Genomic DNA, 18,291 nt, shown 5'->3' on the forward strand with positions numbered 1-18,291 from the left:
TGGTGCCTAGGCTTTCTCGGTGATTTCTGTCTTCTCCATTAGCCTGCAACACTGGCGAACGACAAACGGAAACTCACAATTATCACACATCTGCTTTAGGACCCTTATGTTGGTTCTGTGATCTGCACCACTCTGGGTTCTAGGGTGGATGGAATTTCTGGAAAGGATTGTACAAACGTAGGACATTTGCTGCGTTACTTTTACCCTTGGCATCTGTACAGCCTCTTTACCTCTTTATGGGTGACATTTTAGTCCTCACCCACTAGAAGCTATCACAGTGGTCTCTGGAATAAAGTGACAGCTGCAGCCAATTAACAGCCCCCCCCCAATCCCCACCGTCTCACACCCAAAGAAGCCAAAAATTTTGCCTCTGTTTGAAAGACTCAGACTGGGAATTTTTATCTACTCCATGGGAATTAGAGGAGATCGTGGGAGAAGTTTCAAATCCATTGCAAAGCACCCAAATTTATAAAACATCTCTCAGATGACACGGTCTTAAGGCTCTTTACTACATGGATAATAAAAATAACCACCCTTGGCTGTCAGAAGCAAGGCTGACTCCAGATGAGAAATGGAAGGAGGTACTTCACCCTTCCTTCCACTGGGGGCATCACTGAGGCACGAATCTGGAGCTCATGGCTTGCGATTTTTTTTTTTTTCCCCCTAATGATAAAATGTATCCTTGAGGCTTTTGGCTAAGAAGGCTGTGCCAAAGTCTTAGCCAAGGACCATTTCATTTCATTAGGTAAATACAACACAGCAGAACAAAAGAGACTACTAGGATGGCTGAATTTCATACTTCTGGAAATTCAAAAAAAAAATCTGATATTGCACAGTAGTCAGGAAAGAATTCATGTGCAAATCACTTATCTCACTTGACATAATAAAAGGTACTTTTTTGGAAAATTAAATCATATCACTTCAAACAAATAAGGGATGCTGATTCTTTAACAGTGGCTTGATCATACCAGTCTTATACTTTTCTGAATACTTTCTCATAATTGATTTGAGCCTGAAAATGACCCCCAGGGAGGAAGCAGGCATATATTACAATCTTATACAATTTTATAGAAGAGGAACTAAGATGTAGAGAGCTGAAGAGGCTTATCCCAAACAGTCCAATGAGGGGAGTCTGGGTAACTCAGCTGGTTAAGCATCCAACTCTTGATTTCAGCTCAGGTCATGATCTCAGGGTCCTGAGATCGAATCCTGTGTCAGGCTTCATGTTGGGGGTGGAGCCTGCTTAAGATTCTCTCCCCCACCCCAACCCTACCCCTTGCTCTCTCTGCCTCTCTAAAAAAAGAAAAAAAAAGAAAGAATGAATGAAAAAACAAAATAAAACCAAAAACAAAACAATTCAGTGAGTTAGTGAAAAAGTCAATTCTGGAATCCAGGTCATTTGACCACATCACAGAGAAATTCTAAAATGACCTAACTTAAGGTACAAAGAATATTTTTGCAATTGCCATCAAGTAATTCTTTTTGTAAAGCCATATTTTCACATATTGAGTTCACTTTAGAGTACATCTGTAGAGCTGTAACAGTCAAGCAAGAGAGTAAATTATCTTTAATATACTGAAAATGAACAGAATTTGGGAAGACAAAGGCAGCAATTACTTCCTGCTGTTTTCAAAGTAGGCAATAGCTGGCCTTCTTAGAATACTTATGCCCTCCGAGGATGTGAAATATCTCCCAATTAGGCTAATTCCCTCTTCCTGTTCCCATAGAGTAGATATGATCCCTGGGGGAAACCATATGCAAACCTATCCCTATGAGCTGCTTTAGGTTTCTATTTCATAATGCTGGAGAAGTTACAGTTTCCTGAAGTAAATTTAGCCAACCCATCCTCTGCCCCCTGTAAGACTTCTCCTCAGACACCAAGTCCCAAGCTCACCACCTTCTCCAGGCCCATCGTTCTCGTCCATTGAGCTGCAGACTTTGGTGGATGCAAGGGAAGTAGAGGAGCCTCCATGTTGAGAGCTCTGTAAGGGAACAGAAACAGAGAATAAAAACACTTGGTCAGAGTGCCAGTCTGAAGATGCTAGGCCCAGCCCAGAATCTTGGGGGATAACTGCACCCACCACCAGGGACGATTTGGTCTTAACACTCAAAAGGGGAGGTTCTTAAGGCTATCCAATTAGATTACTTCTCTTTCCCGCCCTATTAACCAATAATAGATGGTTTAACTGTGTCAGGATAATCATTCTAAATTTGGATCTTCTGTGACTCTTTAGTCCTTTTTCTCAAAAATCAGCATCCCTTAGCTCACTGTTTAGGTCTGTCAGATTTTAAGCATCTCACCTCACTTCTCCACAGTCTATCTGCAAACAGGCCTCAAACATGGCGCCACTCTGATCTCATCCAAAATTTTTTCTATTCTTACCATAGGAAAAAAAAATTCTCTTCAGTTTGTTTTATGGAATATCCTAAAAGAAAAATACTGAGGCTTACCACATTCTTGGAGAAAAGTTAAAGAGTGGGTTTGTTAATTCCACTTTGAGATCGAGACACAAGCAACTAAGCAGGTTATCAATATGTTAAACGTTACAAAATAAGGCTGAGGCAAAGACAGGAATTAAAGCCTAAGCCTGGTGATTCCCTTGTATTTTTGGTGTATTTTGACCCAAGACCAATGAGAGCAGACAGGATAACAACTATATGACAAAGCTCAGAGGATGAAACAATACCAAATATTTAGTACTATGATTAGCTACAGGGCAGTACTTTAACAATGAACCTTTCCATCTCTGCTTCTATTCCTTGAGAACACAATTTGCATATTTCAATGCTATTTCTAAACAGTGAACACAGCTTGTCCTAAAAGATCTTCCTTCTGTTTCCCTGGGTTTATCCACTCGGTTGGCCTGATGGGAGCGGGAGGCGGTGAGGGGGCAGCATTGGCTCATGGTGCTGGCTGTCTGTGGAGCAGAGAGAAGGGAAAGAGCATCTGTAGTTGAATTGATAATGAAGAGGTGGCGAGAAGCAAAGCTGACCTATTTTTCCTCTGCTTACCTGTTTCCCTTCAACCTCCTCCCCACTCCATCCAGCCTTAACTGTACACAAAGTAGGAAGAGAGAGTTTTATAGATTACCCCCAACAGTATCTTGCATAGAAAAAAGCAAAGATTTTAGTTTTCACCAAAAAGATGAATGTCATTGGGAAAATGTTACTTAAATCATTGCAGGGCCATTTGAGTCCACTGCCTGTTTTCCTGGGTGCGGTTAAGATAGGCATGTTCCATTGGACAAGTTCACCAAAGCTGACTGCTGACATTGGGGTGAAAGTTAAATTCACAGCAGGGATGCATCTGCTTCCTTACAGGACATCCTACAAGTTTTGTGGTTACTCTAGTCTACCCCTGAATCACACATAGTTTGTGTGCTGTGTCCTTTCTTTTCCCATATCGTAAGAATCTGCCACCCATCAGTCTGGTGACTTGAGCAGTTCTTTTCATCCTTTCTCATCCAGCCTCCCTTTGAGATGAGCAGCACACATTTACCCTCTCTCAGGCTAGAAAGAGGGATTCCGATTGTGACCTTGAAACAGTTTTATTTTGGAGTGACACTAACTATGCGGTCATAATCAACTCTGTCGAAGGTACTGTAAATGTATGAGCTTCTAAGCCATGCTCTGTTGACTTTTACGGATGTCTGTTTGTGAAAACCTTGTATTTGTAATATTGGAACACAAGGCTTAGACAAGGCAGATTTATGATGTCCATGTCTGGAGAAAATAAACATTAACATTACCACATCTGAGGGGAAGGTGTGTGTTTTCCAGAAGGTGAGATCTTTTATCCCCTGTGTGATTGCTTTTGCTGTAGACATAATGTTGTTCCAAGCAGAAAAGCGGTACGTAAATGTCTAAAATGTAGACCTTCTCTTCTGGGCTTTCTGATCCTTGAATTTCTTCCAGCAGCATCACAAGTGGTGTTTAATAATGTAGACACATTGTGGTTTGGGGTGGCAGGTGCTGTCTTGTCATATGGTGTTTTAAATTTTAGAATACAGAGACACATTCTTTCATCAAGCACTAGAATTAATAGATTAGTAGCGTGTTTCCTAGCAAGATGTCCACATTTATGTACTCAATTCCAAAAGCTTGTTCTTTTAATAAGAACATCAGATACTCAAAATAGAACTCTGACCCAGAGTATATGAAGACATCTTTTAAACTGTAATGTTTGATCAACTTACTGGATATTATTCACTAAAGTGCCTTATCAACTAACAAATTGCATTTTCAACAGTGCCACCAAACGTCTGATGCCCTGAATGCTTGCCACAATGTCAGCTGTGTTTTCTCTGCCTTGTGGACAAAAACCCCTCAAGGTTTTAGGCTCTGGTTAAAAAAAAAAAAAAAGTAGGATTAACAAAGTTTGCTTACATTTAGAATTGCTTATTTTCAACTTTAGGTTTGCAAATGTACCCCCAAGTAATTTCAAATTTCATGCTGAGGGTAACAGACCATTTCAAGAGAAAAATTTATTTCCTTACAAATAGAGAACAGAGTGGAAAGTAGTCATTTTATTTATTATGCTCAAATAGAGTAAAATAAATGTATTAGATTCCTAATGGTGTTATCTCTTCTTTTTTTCCCAAAGAGGTAAGATAGTTAACATTATACACTTTCCAAGACAATGATTATTCATGGATTCAAAGAATTTCAGGGATTGGAGTAGACTTTAAATATTACCTTTCACCTTACTTCCATCCAGAGGCCAAATTCCCACTACAAAAGTCCCAGCCATTTAGTCAAATAGCCTCTGTCCAACCACCTCCACTAATGAACACATTATGTCCTGAGGCGGCCCCTTAACTGTTCATATGAGAAAAAGAAAGTTCTTCCTTATGTTAAAAAGATGTCCTTCTACATTTTCCATTTATTGGTCTTAGCTCTCACCTCTGGAGCTACCCAGTGCAGGTCTAATCCACATTTCATATGACAGTGCTTCAGGAATTTGGAATAGCTACTGGACCCCTTCTTCTCTTTTTCAATTTGGATATTCCCAGGTGTTTTTTTTTTTTGTTTTTTTTTTTTATTGTTCATCATAGAATAGGACTCCATGACCCTTTAACCACCCTGTGGATACACTCCAGTTCTCAATAACTCTAGTTAATGCGAGGGCTCAAAAGAAATGTAATATTCTAGGTGTACCCTGACCGGCACAGAGCAGAGGATAGAGCTTCTGCCTTACGAATGGAATAGTAATGCACTTAAAAGATTACATGGGCCTAGTGACAGCATCGTAACGTTTTAGCCTAACACTGAGCTCACGGTATGTCAGATCTCCCTAGTCTGTATTTGGGAGTTTGGTGTTTTGGATCGAGTCTAAGACTTCACATTAAATGTCATATTTATTACATTGATATCCTTGCAGACTGTTATTTTTTAGATTCTGCTTTTGTCACCTAATGTTTTTGTCCTTTCTCCCAGATGAAGTGATTCAGTAATCAACATGGTTCTTTGTGTATACTATTCACTAATCCTAAATATACTAATTTAGACAGTGCTGGAACATACTGATTACTGCCCATAAGTCTGATTGAAGGATTTGGAAAATAGTAAAGGGAAAATGTGTAAATTCTTGCTCTTTAAAATTAACCCAAAGAGATTAATCAGGCTTTATTTATGACCAACAGAAGCTGAAAAGGCCACTTGTATTTTTGCATGCTTACAAGTGAAATCAGTTTGCTTATTTGGTTTTTCTGAACAGATAAACCATTTTATAGTGTATATAATGATAAGATTTTGTGTTTGCTTCAGTTTGCTAATTCTAAGGCATCTGGGTGGTATAGTACAGAACATACAGTTATTTTAGAATTTAATGCAATTAGGTGCTCTAAAAGACATGTGACATTTGAAATGTTATCACCTCCAAGCAGATTGAATGGGAACCAGGTGGGCAGGTCGCTCACACCGGGATGCTTTTATGACACACCTTCATAAAAGTACTGCCCTAAGTAAGAACACATCCTCAGTGTAGCTATTTAGCTTGGGATCATATAACAGATGGAGAACATAGCACACTTTTTGAAGTAAGTGAGAAAGCTGACATAACAGCTCTAACCACATTTTACCAAGATGTAGCTGATGACTATGTAGTTAAAAACAGTTCATTTAAAATATAATGGTACTAGTTACCCCTGCCATTTGTATTAATGGTGTCACTCAACTGAGGACTACACTGAATCAAGTTTTCAAAAATATCCAATTAATCCAACTGATCTACATAAGGTAGAAAAATCTCACCAGATAACTTTAGCTTTGACTGGATAATCATATCACTTCCGCTTCACATTCTGTCTTGGCACACAATTGTTACTTTGTTAATACTGATTTGAAAATTGTAAAAAAAAAAAAAAGAACTTAAAAATCAAGTGGCTGAACTTCAGAAAGGAAACACAACCAGTAAATATTTAACAAACTCAAACTACTGTCTTGGTGATCTTGACTTGAGGTCTACAGAATCTCTAAAGATGACCACCTTTAATAAAAAAAAAAATTAACATACTCTTGGTGTTGAAAGCTTGAAACCTGAGGATTCTATGTGTGTCTAGAAAAAGCTGCACATTCATTTGTTTTCCAAGTGCATACAGAACAATAAGTTGGTGACATCAATCTGTAATAACTAATAAGGTTCTATTATGTGAAACAAGGCAAAGGGAATTCCTTTTTTCAAATTCTTCTGTCTGCATTCTTCATAGCATGTTTAGCCCAAAATACAGTTTATGGTATAGGTAGTCACGTGCATAACAAGAATCAATATTGAAAACTGTAAAATATTATCATCAAGATTTGGTCAAAGTTTTTGGAGAATGGTTATTCATGAAATTGGTTTACTCAGAGGAAGGAAAAATGAAAATGGGAATACTGGCATTAAATCGATGTTAGTGAAGCCACCCACGGGAGCCAAGACTTCAAAAATAAATGTATTTAGTTACAACTTTGTTTTATCAGGCAGCCCTCTTGCCTCTTGCGTCCAGTCTCTATACTCAGGCCAAGATCTATAAATTCAAAATCTGAACCATTTGTCCTGAGAAGACTGTTGTGTCCGGGAGAGGGGGGAGGGGACACAATGTCTCTTCTTAGGAATTATTGTTCATGAAATCATAGTTTGGAAGGGGACCAGAAAGTCATCTAGTTTTTCACCTCTTGATAAAATAATTCCCTCTATGATTTACCCCTCAAATGAGATTCCTAGTCTGTGGTGAAGGGAGCTCACTACTCTTCTAGGTACCTGCTATACTTTATATTATTTTATTTTTTTAAAGATTTTTATTTATTTATTTGAGAGAGAGAGCCTGAGAGGGGGGAGGGTCAGAGGGAGAAGCAGACTCCCCACTGAGCAGGGAGCCCCATGCAGGACTCGATCCCGGGACTCCAGGATCATGACCTGAGCCGAAGGCAGTCGCTTAACCAACTGAGCCACCCAGACGCCCCTATACTTTATTTTAAACTCTATTATGTTAAGAAAGTATAAACACAATTGGGAATTTTATAAATTTGTAAACATTCCTTCCAGTTGTAACATTATTGCTTTGGACAATGGTTACATTTAGGTTATCATCGAAATAATAAAGAGAACTAACTAAAGCAAACTATAATTTTAAGGTTAAAATGAACCTACCAAAAATATTAGATTTAAAACTAGAATTTTGGACTTCTATAATAATTTTAATGTAAAATATTTTTTTCTAACTAAGCCAGTAGAATTGTCTATATTCCCGTATACCACCTTCTGAATGAAATAAAATATGGATTTTTGTTCTAGATTGAAGTTGGGTAATCAAGTATTTTATTATCATCACTATTTATTTTATTATATATTTATTTTATATATTTATTCAGTGGTTTTAAAATAACTGTGTACATGCCCACCTACATGTCTCTACATGATCATTCCTCCCACCTTACTATTAGATGACCTTGAGAAAAATGTCTTCAAATCCAGGAGACAGTTACTATGTCGAAAAAATGCATGTCAATTTTTTTTTCAATCAGTTGACCATTTGTCTGACAAATTCATCCTTAAGACAACTCTGAGAGGAAGCGTATTAATAATTTTCATATAAGCAGCCAAAACAGAATTTTTCATCAGATAGTCTTATTTTGTTGTATTGCCAGTATTTTATACTTTAGATGGCATGGGAATGCCATTCTGCAGTATCTCAACAAGTATCAATTAGCTGAAGCTAATTACATCCCAAGAAGGCCATACATAACCATCCTTATGAAAGTAACTGAAAGTAACCGTTACCCCTTACAGTCATTTCAATGTCAATGTATTACTTGTAAGTTTTCTGAAAGAAACTCACTGAACAACATAGGTGGTTTTTCCTGTTTATTACATAGTTATTCTAAGGTGGTAAGTGTCACAAAGTTAACTTTGAAGGGAATAACATGGTCCAGTGGGAAATACAAGCTGTAACATTTTACAATAAACCACAACACAAAGTGATGGAACTTTCAAAACTGGTTAGTTCAATGAAACATCTCATCATTTAGCTCTATAAAACTCTGCGGATGGCCTCAAATAATGGATTTTTAAAATATAGTGCTGTTTAAAACATTTTAACACCAAATGCTCTTTTTAAGAGAATATACATCCAAGCAACTCAAACTGTATGCAGAAAGCATGTCAACTTCTTTGTAAAAATTTCATCCAAATTTACAACATTCATAGTGTATTTTGAAGTAAAAATTCCTTAGAACAAACAACTCAACTCCTTGCTTGTTGATGAATATAAACTAAAAAGTACACATCGCAAGAAAATTAGCTTTCGTAAGTCTTTGCCTGTGACCTTTCAGATGCCTACTATCCTGGCTTCAAAACTTTTTTTGTGGCCATATATAATACAAACACCCATGTATTACATGCACCATTTATACTATCTTGGAATTTATCCATCATCCTTACTAAAATGAACCACATTTTAAGGACACTATATATCATGCACTCTTGAAAATTACAGCTAGGGCCTCAGATTTCCTACCTTTTCCACATGCGTTACAAGCACAAAATTACAAATATTTTTTAGCTGACAGTATAACAAACTGCATCAGGCAACTGGCATACTGAATTCAATATATCTCTAATTTTTACACTACATTCTTGTGGGATATTTCAAACAAATATAGTTCTCACATGCATGATTAAAGATGCTAGCAAGGCTAATGCAAATATGTATAAATGGGCAAATGTATGCATATATAGTAAATTCATTCAATTAACATTTTCAAGCGTGTATATACACATACACACATATAGCAAGTATAGGAAGGTTACTACTGGAAATACGTCAACAGTTAGAATAGTGTTTTGAAAGAACATACAGAATTGCCTTACAGGTTATCTGGCCTTGTTACCAACTTACTTCAAATCAAACATAGTTTGGATTCTTTTATATTTATGTTTCAATACAACACTCATCTACTCACAACTCTATAAATCAATATTTCATTTTTTAGTGAATATTGACTGACAATCAACACATGTCACCGATACATACACGTTAGGGAAAACATCAGTGGTAGGATTCACCCATTTTGATAATTGAATGTCAAGACATAACAATATAAACATCAATTTTGTGCTTATATTTAATAATTAACACAATATTGGATTTGTTTGAATGTCACATTTTTTGTGTATCTGGATTCCATTTTGTTTGTTTGTTAAATAAATCAGTACATCTATTTGGAACCATTTTGCCTTACTAATTTCGCATACTGGTTTTGAACTTAAAAACGCCCCAACTAATACATCACATTTAACAATTTGTGACATGAAGGTTTTACATACAATTCCACAAGAGCCAGTAACTCATAAGGCTGTGTCACAAACACCATATTTTACTATTTATGGTCTATGAACATACACAGATACTTATATAAGCACACCCATATATACACACTGAGCCTTGAAAATTTACACAGACACTCACACGCCTGTATAGATATATGGCCACATATGAAAAATTTAGCAGTCCAATAGCTCAAACATATGGGATTATTTTTCAAGAATATTATTTTCTATTTTCATTAAGAAATGTAGCTTTCAGGCTTCATTGTTTTTAAACGGGGAATGAGAAAACAAAAACAAAAAGCGAACCCAATCATGTATGGATTTGCAGTGGATGCAACAAAATACCCCTGCTGCTTAATATAGGGAACACATACCATACATAAATGTTGGTTAAAAAATGTTTTTAGAAGATATTATTTGATTTTTTTAATATTTAGATGAGCCAATATAAGAACACAGGGATGTGTACAGATGGGTGGACCTGAAATGTCTTAAAAGACTTTGACGGTATAGAAACATTGTGGATTCCCCCCCACCCCCGGCCTTGACGGATCAAGCAAGACAAAGAAGAAATAAACCACGCGGCTTTCAGAACCAGTCTTCTGAGTGCACACCAAACTTCACATTTGATGTACTATTGGTTTGCATTTGCTAAAATGCTGAAAGCAGGGAAATACTTATCCTAGCTTTTTCTATGATGTCTAAGGAAGAAAAAGTGAGTGCAAATGAAGAAGTATCAAACTTTTAACTAGAGCACAATGTCTTCATAGCACATTTAAGGTTTACCATAAGGACAAAAATGCATGGCTTTTGCTGGAGCTCTTTCCTGCTCCACAGAACCATTTTAAAGTTCAGTGCCTAATTTTTTAAAAAGAATTCTGTATGTAAGTAAATCTTAAGTGCCTATAAATCATCAATTTGATTCCACCAATGAACCGAAAACTTCTGGTTGTTCCTAAGAGTTTTTATTATTATTATTATTATTTTAATTTCTGCTTTAGTATAATGGAATTACTCTCTGCATAGAAAGAGATCTCAAAGTCTATAAATGGTGTGTTGTTTCAATCTCCGAGGGACTTCAGTTTCAAAAAGTAAATGATATATATTGCCTCTGAACAGTCCTTTAATAAAAGTCATATGTTCAAAAGATTAAATGCTGTGGAACAGCATTTCCTTTGGAACTGCCTAAATGGAAAGTTGGCCATGATATCTATCGGCAATTAGTACAAGCACAGTTTCTTTTTGCCATGTCTAAACAAAGCCATGGGCTTCATATCAGTTGGCAGTATCTGCCACTTATCCAGAACAAATAGCACTTATTGGACCTTCCTAAGCAGTACTTGTCCCTAAGATTGACAGTGCAGGGAAGTTAAAATTTTTGGAATTTATTTTTGTTCTGGACCATCTGACCCCACCAGATTTAAGTTAACTGTTCCACTGCTTTCTTTGCATTTTTGACAGTTCAGTCAAATACATACTAATCCTTTATGGACTCAACTGTATTAAGTAATGCACTTTACAAAGACATAACTAGAACAGACAGCAGCATAGGCAACCCCACAGATGTTTACTGTTTCAGCTAAAACAAAGCAGCCTTTTGATCTCAGCAGGAGTCTCTGTTCATTTCTATTGGAAACAGTTTTAAAACCTGAAGTCTGGAACAGGTATTATTATGAACTGTTCTTTCAAGATGGAATGATTCAGTTTGCGGTTCGAATAACCTGCCAGAGAAGTGTCTTTCTCTCCAACAGACAGGATAATGAGGCACTAATTATTATAAGGCTAAGTTTTCAGATCCTGTTAGATTGCCTGGACTCTTTTCTTTCTTACTTTTTTTTTTCTTCTTTTGGTTGAAATGTTTTATTCACTTGGAAAGTGAGATGGTAACATATGTAACTATAAACCAGATGGTAAAATTTGATAGTTGAGCAATTTATCAAGGAGATAAATTGATACCATTTAAAACAGTATATGACAACTGAGTCTCTCCATCTTGAATCAAACATTTTGTTCTTAAATTCAGTTTTCAAGTAAAATTTGAAAAAAAAAAACCTCAAGGAAAGGCCTCCAAATGGCATCATACATTTTTAATTTATCACCTACTGAGATATGTCAAGCCTGTAGAATATCAAAACCATGCTTCACAAGTCTTAAATTGTTAGTGTTTGAACTAGTAAAACTAAATGATCACTAGGGTATGGCTACATACAATAGACCATACACATTAAATTAATTTTTAACATTCAGATTTTAAAATAATTATTTTATGTTTAAGCAAAGCTGACTATGACTTTTAAAACAGAAGACGAGAAGAGCAGAATTAGTAGGTTAATGTTAAACAGTGGGTTATAATGATAGACTTACTTGGTTTAACACAAAAGGAGTTTTGCATACAAAAATTTCCAAAACATCAGGACTTCTTTGAGTGGAGATTTGGATATTGAGGGCCTGATTTACATAGCACCATTTAAGAGAATTTTGCTTTTAAACTGATTCTTCTCAGAAGAAATCCAGACACGATTTTTTTAGGTCTGTGTATTTAAAAAAAAAAAAAAAAAAAAAAAAAAAAAGGTTTTCTAGTTCCAGCCTTTTCACATTTGAAAAATGTGGTTGTAGGGAGGAATTATGTAATTTATAGCAATACCACTGAACAAGTTCTTCACATTGGTATGTCGTTTAAGCTATATTTATGCCGCTTCCAATGAAAAGGGAAGCTTAAGAAAATTTACTTGATGAAAAAAAACAAGGAAAGTTCCCAACACCTAATGTTAGAGTCTTTATGAGATGTGTCCTTGACATGAGTGTTTTTCCTCAGATATATTAGCCCACAAAATGGTAAGTAGCTTTGTCTACTGTCCAGGAAGAAAAAAAAAATCGACTTGAGTATTTTTATTGTTTTGCAATAGAAGTAGCTTTAAAAAATCAGCAATCCAAATTTTCAAAAGAATATAACTTTTAGGAAAAAAATATGTCTGCTGGTGCCATTTTAATTCGCTTGACCAAAAGGACAGAAAAATTGTATCTATTTGTCTACTTATGGTTAAATGAAAACCCCATCTGCAGAAATTATGACCCTATATTGCTATATCATTAGCTTGTTCTTATACTCAACCCTGGGTCCATATATGAAATTCATCTAAAGCCAGGCCTTGCAAAAAAAAAAAAAACAAAAAAAACCTCAGCAATCAAGTCCCCCAATCAAATCAATGTAGGAAACATACATATAAAAAAATCTTCAAGGATTAGCATCATGAATATAAAATGCCTGTATATCTACTTTTATATGATTTGAGTTCATAATTGCAAGGTATGCAAAACTCTTTTGTGTATTTTGCTGTTAGACTTTTCTTAGGAAATGTGAAACACCTTCACCCAATCACAAACCATATACATTGTTCCATTGTCTCTTTTACACTGAGTCTCCTACTGAATCCAAATCATCCGAAGAGATGGGGCGATACAGGTCCTGTAAGATGAAGGGCGGTACAGATTTGTTTACTCGGCTTTCTTGGGTGCCCTGTGGCTCTCTTAGGAATGGAGCAACAGTGAATGAGCATCCTTGGTTTCTAATGTCATCAGACCCTTTAGAGTCTCCAAATTTGGGTCAGAGGAAAGGTAATAACTGAGAAACCATTTAAACAGACATAAATGGTGCTCATTTTGCCTTATTGGCTTGAACTGCTTCCGAGCTATTGCCTTCTGTGCCCTATTGAGTTTTATAACCCCTGAGAGCTGTCCATGCCAACTCCACTACTACGTGTCTAGGCAATTCTTCCTTGAACTTTTCCTTCCTTGAACATTTCCTTCCTTCCTTGAAGAGGAACGTGCTTACCTCACAAAATAATGTGTCAGGAAGCCCAGAGGGCATCCAGCAAATTCTGGTCACAGGGCAGTAACCCAACCCAAGTGTTGCGTTTGCATAGCACATTAACCTGATAAAAACTGCCTCTTCAAAATTTTATATTTGGAAGACAGAAAATAGGCAAGCTGACCTCCGCTTCCCTTCCCAATGTTCTTCCGGTTCTCCCACCACTCACCAATCACCTCCTTTTTTTCCTCCCTCCACCCCTTTCTGCTAGGAGATCTCTCAGTTGGTAGCCAGGCAACCAGCTCAGATCTGCAGACGGTCTAGAATCCTGGCTTCTTTTCTATTTTGTACCACCTACTCCTCACATCATCTGATTGATAGATAATCTACACAAGTCAGCCATGTGGGAGTATAATGGGGAGCTTCATTCAACCTACACACCACAACACATTTCTTCCTGATGTATTAAGAAATAAGACCTCAAAAAGTTCATGGATGAAAAAGATCCTCTAAGATCTGCTTCTGTGACCAGTTAAATGCTTCTAGACAGCAATTTAAATAACAGTGTTTTGGAAAAATAGGGAGGTTGTTTGGTACATTGCCACCAATGCTTTTATGAAGAAAAATATCTGGCCTGCAGACTCTTACTGTATATGACTATTCTAAAATACCAAAAGCTGTAACATAAAAATATGATTTTGAAGGAAGGAAAAAGGCTAATTAAATCATCATAATTAACATAAATAAAAATATAGATTTTCTTAATTGTGAAGAAAGTGGTCAAATGTCTTGCTATTCCTTTAAAAATTAAAAAAAATGTTCTTATTTTTTAAAACGAGGTAGGCAGTGTAAATGTGTGTGTGTGTGTGTTGGGGGGCACAGCCAACTCATTTTCCTGGCCACGTTGCTAGGCAACACAGAAGGAAAAATAGAACTAGCTACTGTTTTCCAATTTGCAATAAAAAGAGTTAATTTATTCTTTGAAGTCTCTTCTTTTAGCACTTGCCATCTTTCACTTATTTCAGTATTTCCTGCATAGAAGTATATCCAACCATTTGAGAAGAACATTAACCAAATTTGAAACAGGATCAGTTTTTAGGGATATTCTGGGCCCATTTTAACTGGGAGGGGTTATTTGATGCAGTTGCCTCCACACCAAGATGAAAGCTTCTCTCGCTAAAGCAGCTGGGAATGTCTCTGTGCATTGACATGGTACATGGATGGAGGATGTTCATTTATGGCCTAAATTTAAAAGCCTGGAAACTGAACCATCTCTGAGTTATCCAGTGCTCTGTTTACAACATGTGCTTAATAAATGTTTTCAGATGACGATAAACCCTTTGTCTCCCTGAAACAAATGGGATTATTTTTCCCTCTCAAGTAGATGCTTGCATTGGTAGTTTAGATGACACAGTGAAGAATCTACAAGAGAACCACCCCTTATAATCATTTCCCAAGTGCTGGCAATGTTAATTATAGAAGCCATTGGCCACACAGCTGCTAGTCACTGGATAGAAATTTTCTGCCTCATTTGGACAAAATCATAGTGATGCCAAGAGTACAGAGGGCAGAAGAAGCAAACTCTAGCCTCATTCTGCCAACACAAGGACAGTTGGGCAAAGCACTTTATATCCCCACAATGGAGGTCTCCACAATAAGCAAGCAGGGAGAGAAGCTCAAATCTATGGCAGGGACTCAGTCACCATAATTTAGTCTCAGCAACTAAGCATGAGCTTAATCCTGAATCTGAGTTTAATTTGCTCAAAGGATGGACAGGGATTACTATGCCAGATGTACTAAAGTATATACGTCAAAAGAGAGAATATTCTCGGAAAGAGCACTATCTGTGCTATATATGGCTGCCCCCATAGAAGGGGGCCTTGCTGGGTGGCATTTACTAGAAAAGAATCACCCTCCTCCCCCTTCCACCACTCAAGGATAGACGCTTAGGGGACTCCATAAATTCAGCCAATTCTTCTTTTAGTAGTTCACTAATGATTCCTGTACTTTAAAATGCCAAATTAGACGGTGGCCAACAAGAAACCCATAGTGAAAACATTCAGATGGAATAGGACTATTAGGTTTTCTATCTGCAAAGAGTTTTTTCCAACTGAGACTCAGAGAGGATAACAGACTTATCGAAGATAACCCAGCCATTTAGCGGAGGAGCCGGTGCCAAAGCTCAGGCCTCATCAAATAATCTAAACACGCTACACGTGGTGCCAGGAGGCTCTGTGGAGAAAGACAGCCAACCTGACATTGGTGGGCCAGGCGCCAAAGGGAACGGGGTCCGACGGAGTCCCCTGCCCCCCGCTTTTGGACAGCGGCACGTGGACGCAACCTTGCAGGGGGCTTGATGGGAAGAGCTTCCATCTTGGATGCAGTTTAAAGTTATGGAACTTAGAAGTTTCATTTTAAAGCACATAATAAAAGAAAACAAACTAAGAATCCAGTCTCTGAGTTCAGAAGCCTCCAAGGAGCCCTTCCTTATTAAGATGTTCGGTGAGCACCATCATAAAGCCTCCCAGGAGCACATACTCCTCTCCACCACGCTTGTGAAATCCGGACACTGAAAGGCCCTCCGTTCCCTCTTCTGCACCTTCCTCTCCTCCCCTTCCCACCCCTTTTATTACTGCCATGGTATTACTGGGAAAGACAGAGAGTACAGGCTGGGAGGGGATAAGAACAGGAGTTCTTTCCCATCCCTAGACATGGAGAAACTAACACTGTTTACAGTAACTTTCTGACTTTGGTCTCCAAGCTCAGTCAACTTCTCTAGTATTACACAAGAAGCTAAAAAACAAACAAAAAAACACAAAGCAAGTAGTGATGAAAGAGAAGGTGCTCGATGTGGGCTTCACTCACAAAAATACATGTCATCTGTACCCATCCCCTGTGCCACGGACCCTAAGCTGCTCCGGACCACCATTCTGTGCCAGGAAGCAATTCCCCACCATAACCCCCTTCTCCGAAGTGGCACTTTTTTTCCTTTTCCTTCTTAAGGAAGGCTGATGGTCAGCGATGAGGTCTAATGTAACTCATCGCAACTAAGCTTGCAAACTAGTGCCAATAAAGTCTTTGCCCATTTAGGACTAAAAGAGGTGGGGTATTTAAAAGTGAGGCAGCAACTGTTGATTCTTCTCAGAGTTAAGCTATGGACACATTCAGAGAAAATAAAAACCCCGAGCTCTGGCTAAGAGAAACCAGTCACCATAAGTGACCGCCACGGGTCACCGCCCGCCCTCACCTGGTTATTACTTAGAGACAAGCAGTGCTCCTGGGAGCTGGTACCTGTGTCATTCTGCACGGAAGCTCAGGCAGGTCTTAAACAAGGAGCTTGCTTAGTTCCTTACCCTCTGCTTCCGCAGGCTTCCTGGGCTGGTGGGTGATGGGCTTGGCGACTTGCCCGAGCGTGGAGTAGACAGCTGACTACCAGGGGTTCCATTAACTGGAAGCAAAGAATCACACAGAGGAAAAAATGGCTTGTTAAAAAAATTTTCATGACAAATCGTCTTCTCCAAGAAACAAGCAATTATAGAGGGATGTTCGCTAAAATTCCAGACACCTTTCTATCTGTAGTCTTGCAAAACAGCTTCGGGGAATAACCTTCTTCAGAAATTCACAGTTTTGCTAATCCGTGCTACATATAGCATCAGGCAACACAAAAATGCTTTAAAATGTACTTTGGACAACTTTCCTGATGAATTTATTAACAGTGCCTTTAACTGTGCCGATAGATTTTAGCCATGTGGTTAAGGTCCTGAGACATTTTCAATGGGATTCGTCCTTAATTCTGTAGTTTAGCTTCCCAGCACCACCCAGTAGGAGTAAATATTAGCACAATTCACAAGTGCTTTTCCCAGTGCCTTGTTAAAAAAGACCTCCATCTTTTTACAGTTAAGAACTCACTTCTAGAAGCTCCTGTATCCACTTGTGCCCTATGTATCCCTCTGGCCTAACTCTGAAGGACCTGCCTTCAACAGGACAAACTAATTGGCACAGACACTCAGGAACTCCTTACAGTCTGTCTTCATTGCTACTGAAAAGAAAAGCTGCTTTCTGATAGGTTTAAATCACTGGAATTCTCCCGGACTCTCAAGACTTTTATACAGCATGATCGCTAAATGCAATCAAAGCCACAGAACTCAAGTACAAGCAATTCTTTTCTCTGAGTCACATCACCTCTAGGAACTGATAACACACTCTAGAGACGTGACTTTATAAAGATATATAAGGTTGCCACTCTATCAGCCATAAACAGGACAACATTTTCACATGTTTCATATCCACAGTCAATGAAGGAGAATTAGCCACAAGATACACACACATTCTTGAGGGCGCACGAGAAACATTTTCCATGAAGGAGAGCAATAATGCATTGAACTTACCTTCTATGAGTTCTAACATGGACACAGTCTTAGTGTTTAACCTGGCAAGAGCAAGAGGCGAAGTCCCCTCTCAGCACTAAGCCGAGCACCCGTGGAACTGGGAAGCAGTTGGATTAGTTAAGGCTAAGGCTGCTCCCAGAGCAGGCTGAATGAGATGCAGGATTCATCAGCAGATGCCTTTTCTGCGTAAGGCTGACGTCTTCCAAGCAGCAGTGGGAGGTGCGGGTTCTGTCTTAGGCTACATCAAAGGTGTCAATTAAGCCTCATGCCAAAGCAGAGGCACGGCA

The 18,291-nt window shown here is 38.1% G+C and overlaps 1 protein-coding gene across 10 annotated transcripts in view; it reads right to left on the reverse strand.

Annotated features, from left to right (window-relative positions):
* The window catches only part of DCLK1 (doublecortin like kinase 1), a 329,266-nt gene that overhangs the window by 58,320 nt on the left and 252,655 nt on the right, over positions 1 to 18,291 (reverse strand). For 2 of the 10 annotated variants that reach the window (XM_028106107.1, XM_028106110.1), the window contains exons 1-3: positions 18,005 to 18,023; positions 16,970 to 17,064; positions 1,898 to 1,982 (exon numbers count right to left, since the gene is read on the reverse strand). In XM_028106107.1, the coding sequence (XP_027961908.1) occupies positions 1,898 to 1,982; positions 16,970 to 17,064; positions 18,005 to 18,023 (199 nt within the window). Of the gene's footprint in view, positions 1 to 1,273; positions 1,284 to 1,841; positions 1,983 to 13,217; positions 13,275 to 13,967; positions 13,971 to 16,969; positions 17,065 to 18,004; positions 18,024 to 18,291 lie in introns of those variants that run through there. The other 8 variants (XM_088022188.1, XM_088022189.1, XM_028106113.1 and 5 more) reach the window with 6 other exon arrangements.

The sequence above is a fragment of the Eumetopias jubatus genome, unplaced genomic scaffold (genome assembly GCF_037043125.1).
Source record: "Eumetopias jubatus isolate StellerSeaLion01/CBP00866 unplaced genomic scaffold, mEumJub1_p1.0 scaffold_3, whole genome shotgun sequence".
Classification (NCBI taxonomy): domain Eukaryota; kingdom Metazoa; phylum Chordata; class Mammalia; order Carnivora; family Otariidae; genus Eumetopias; species Eumetopias jubatus.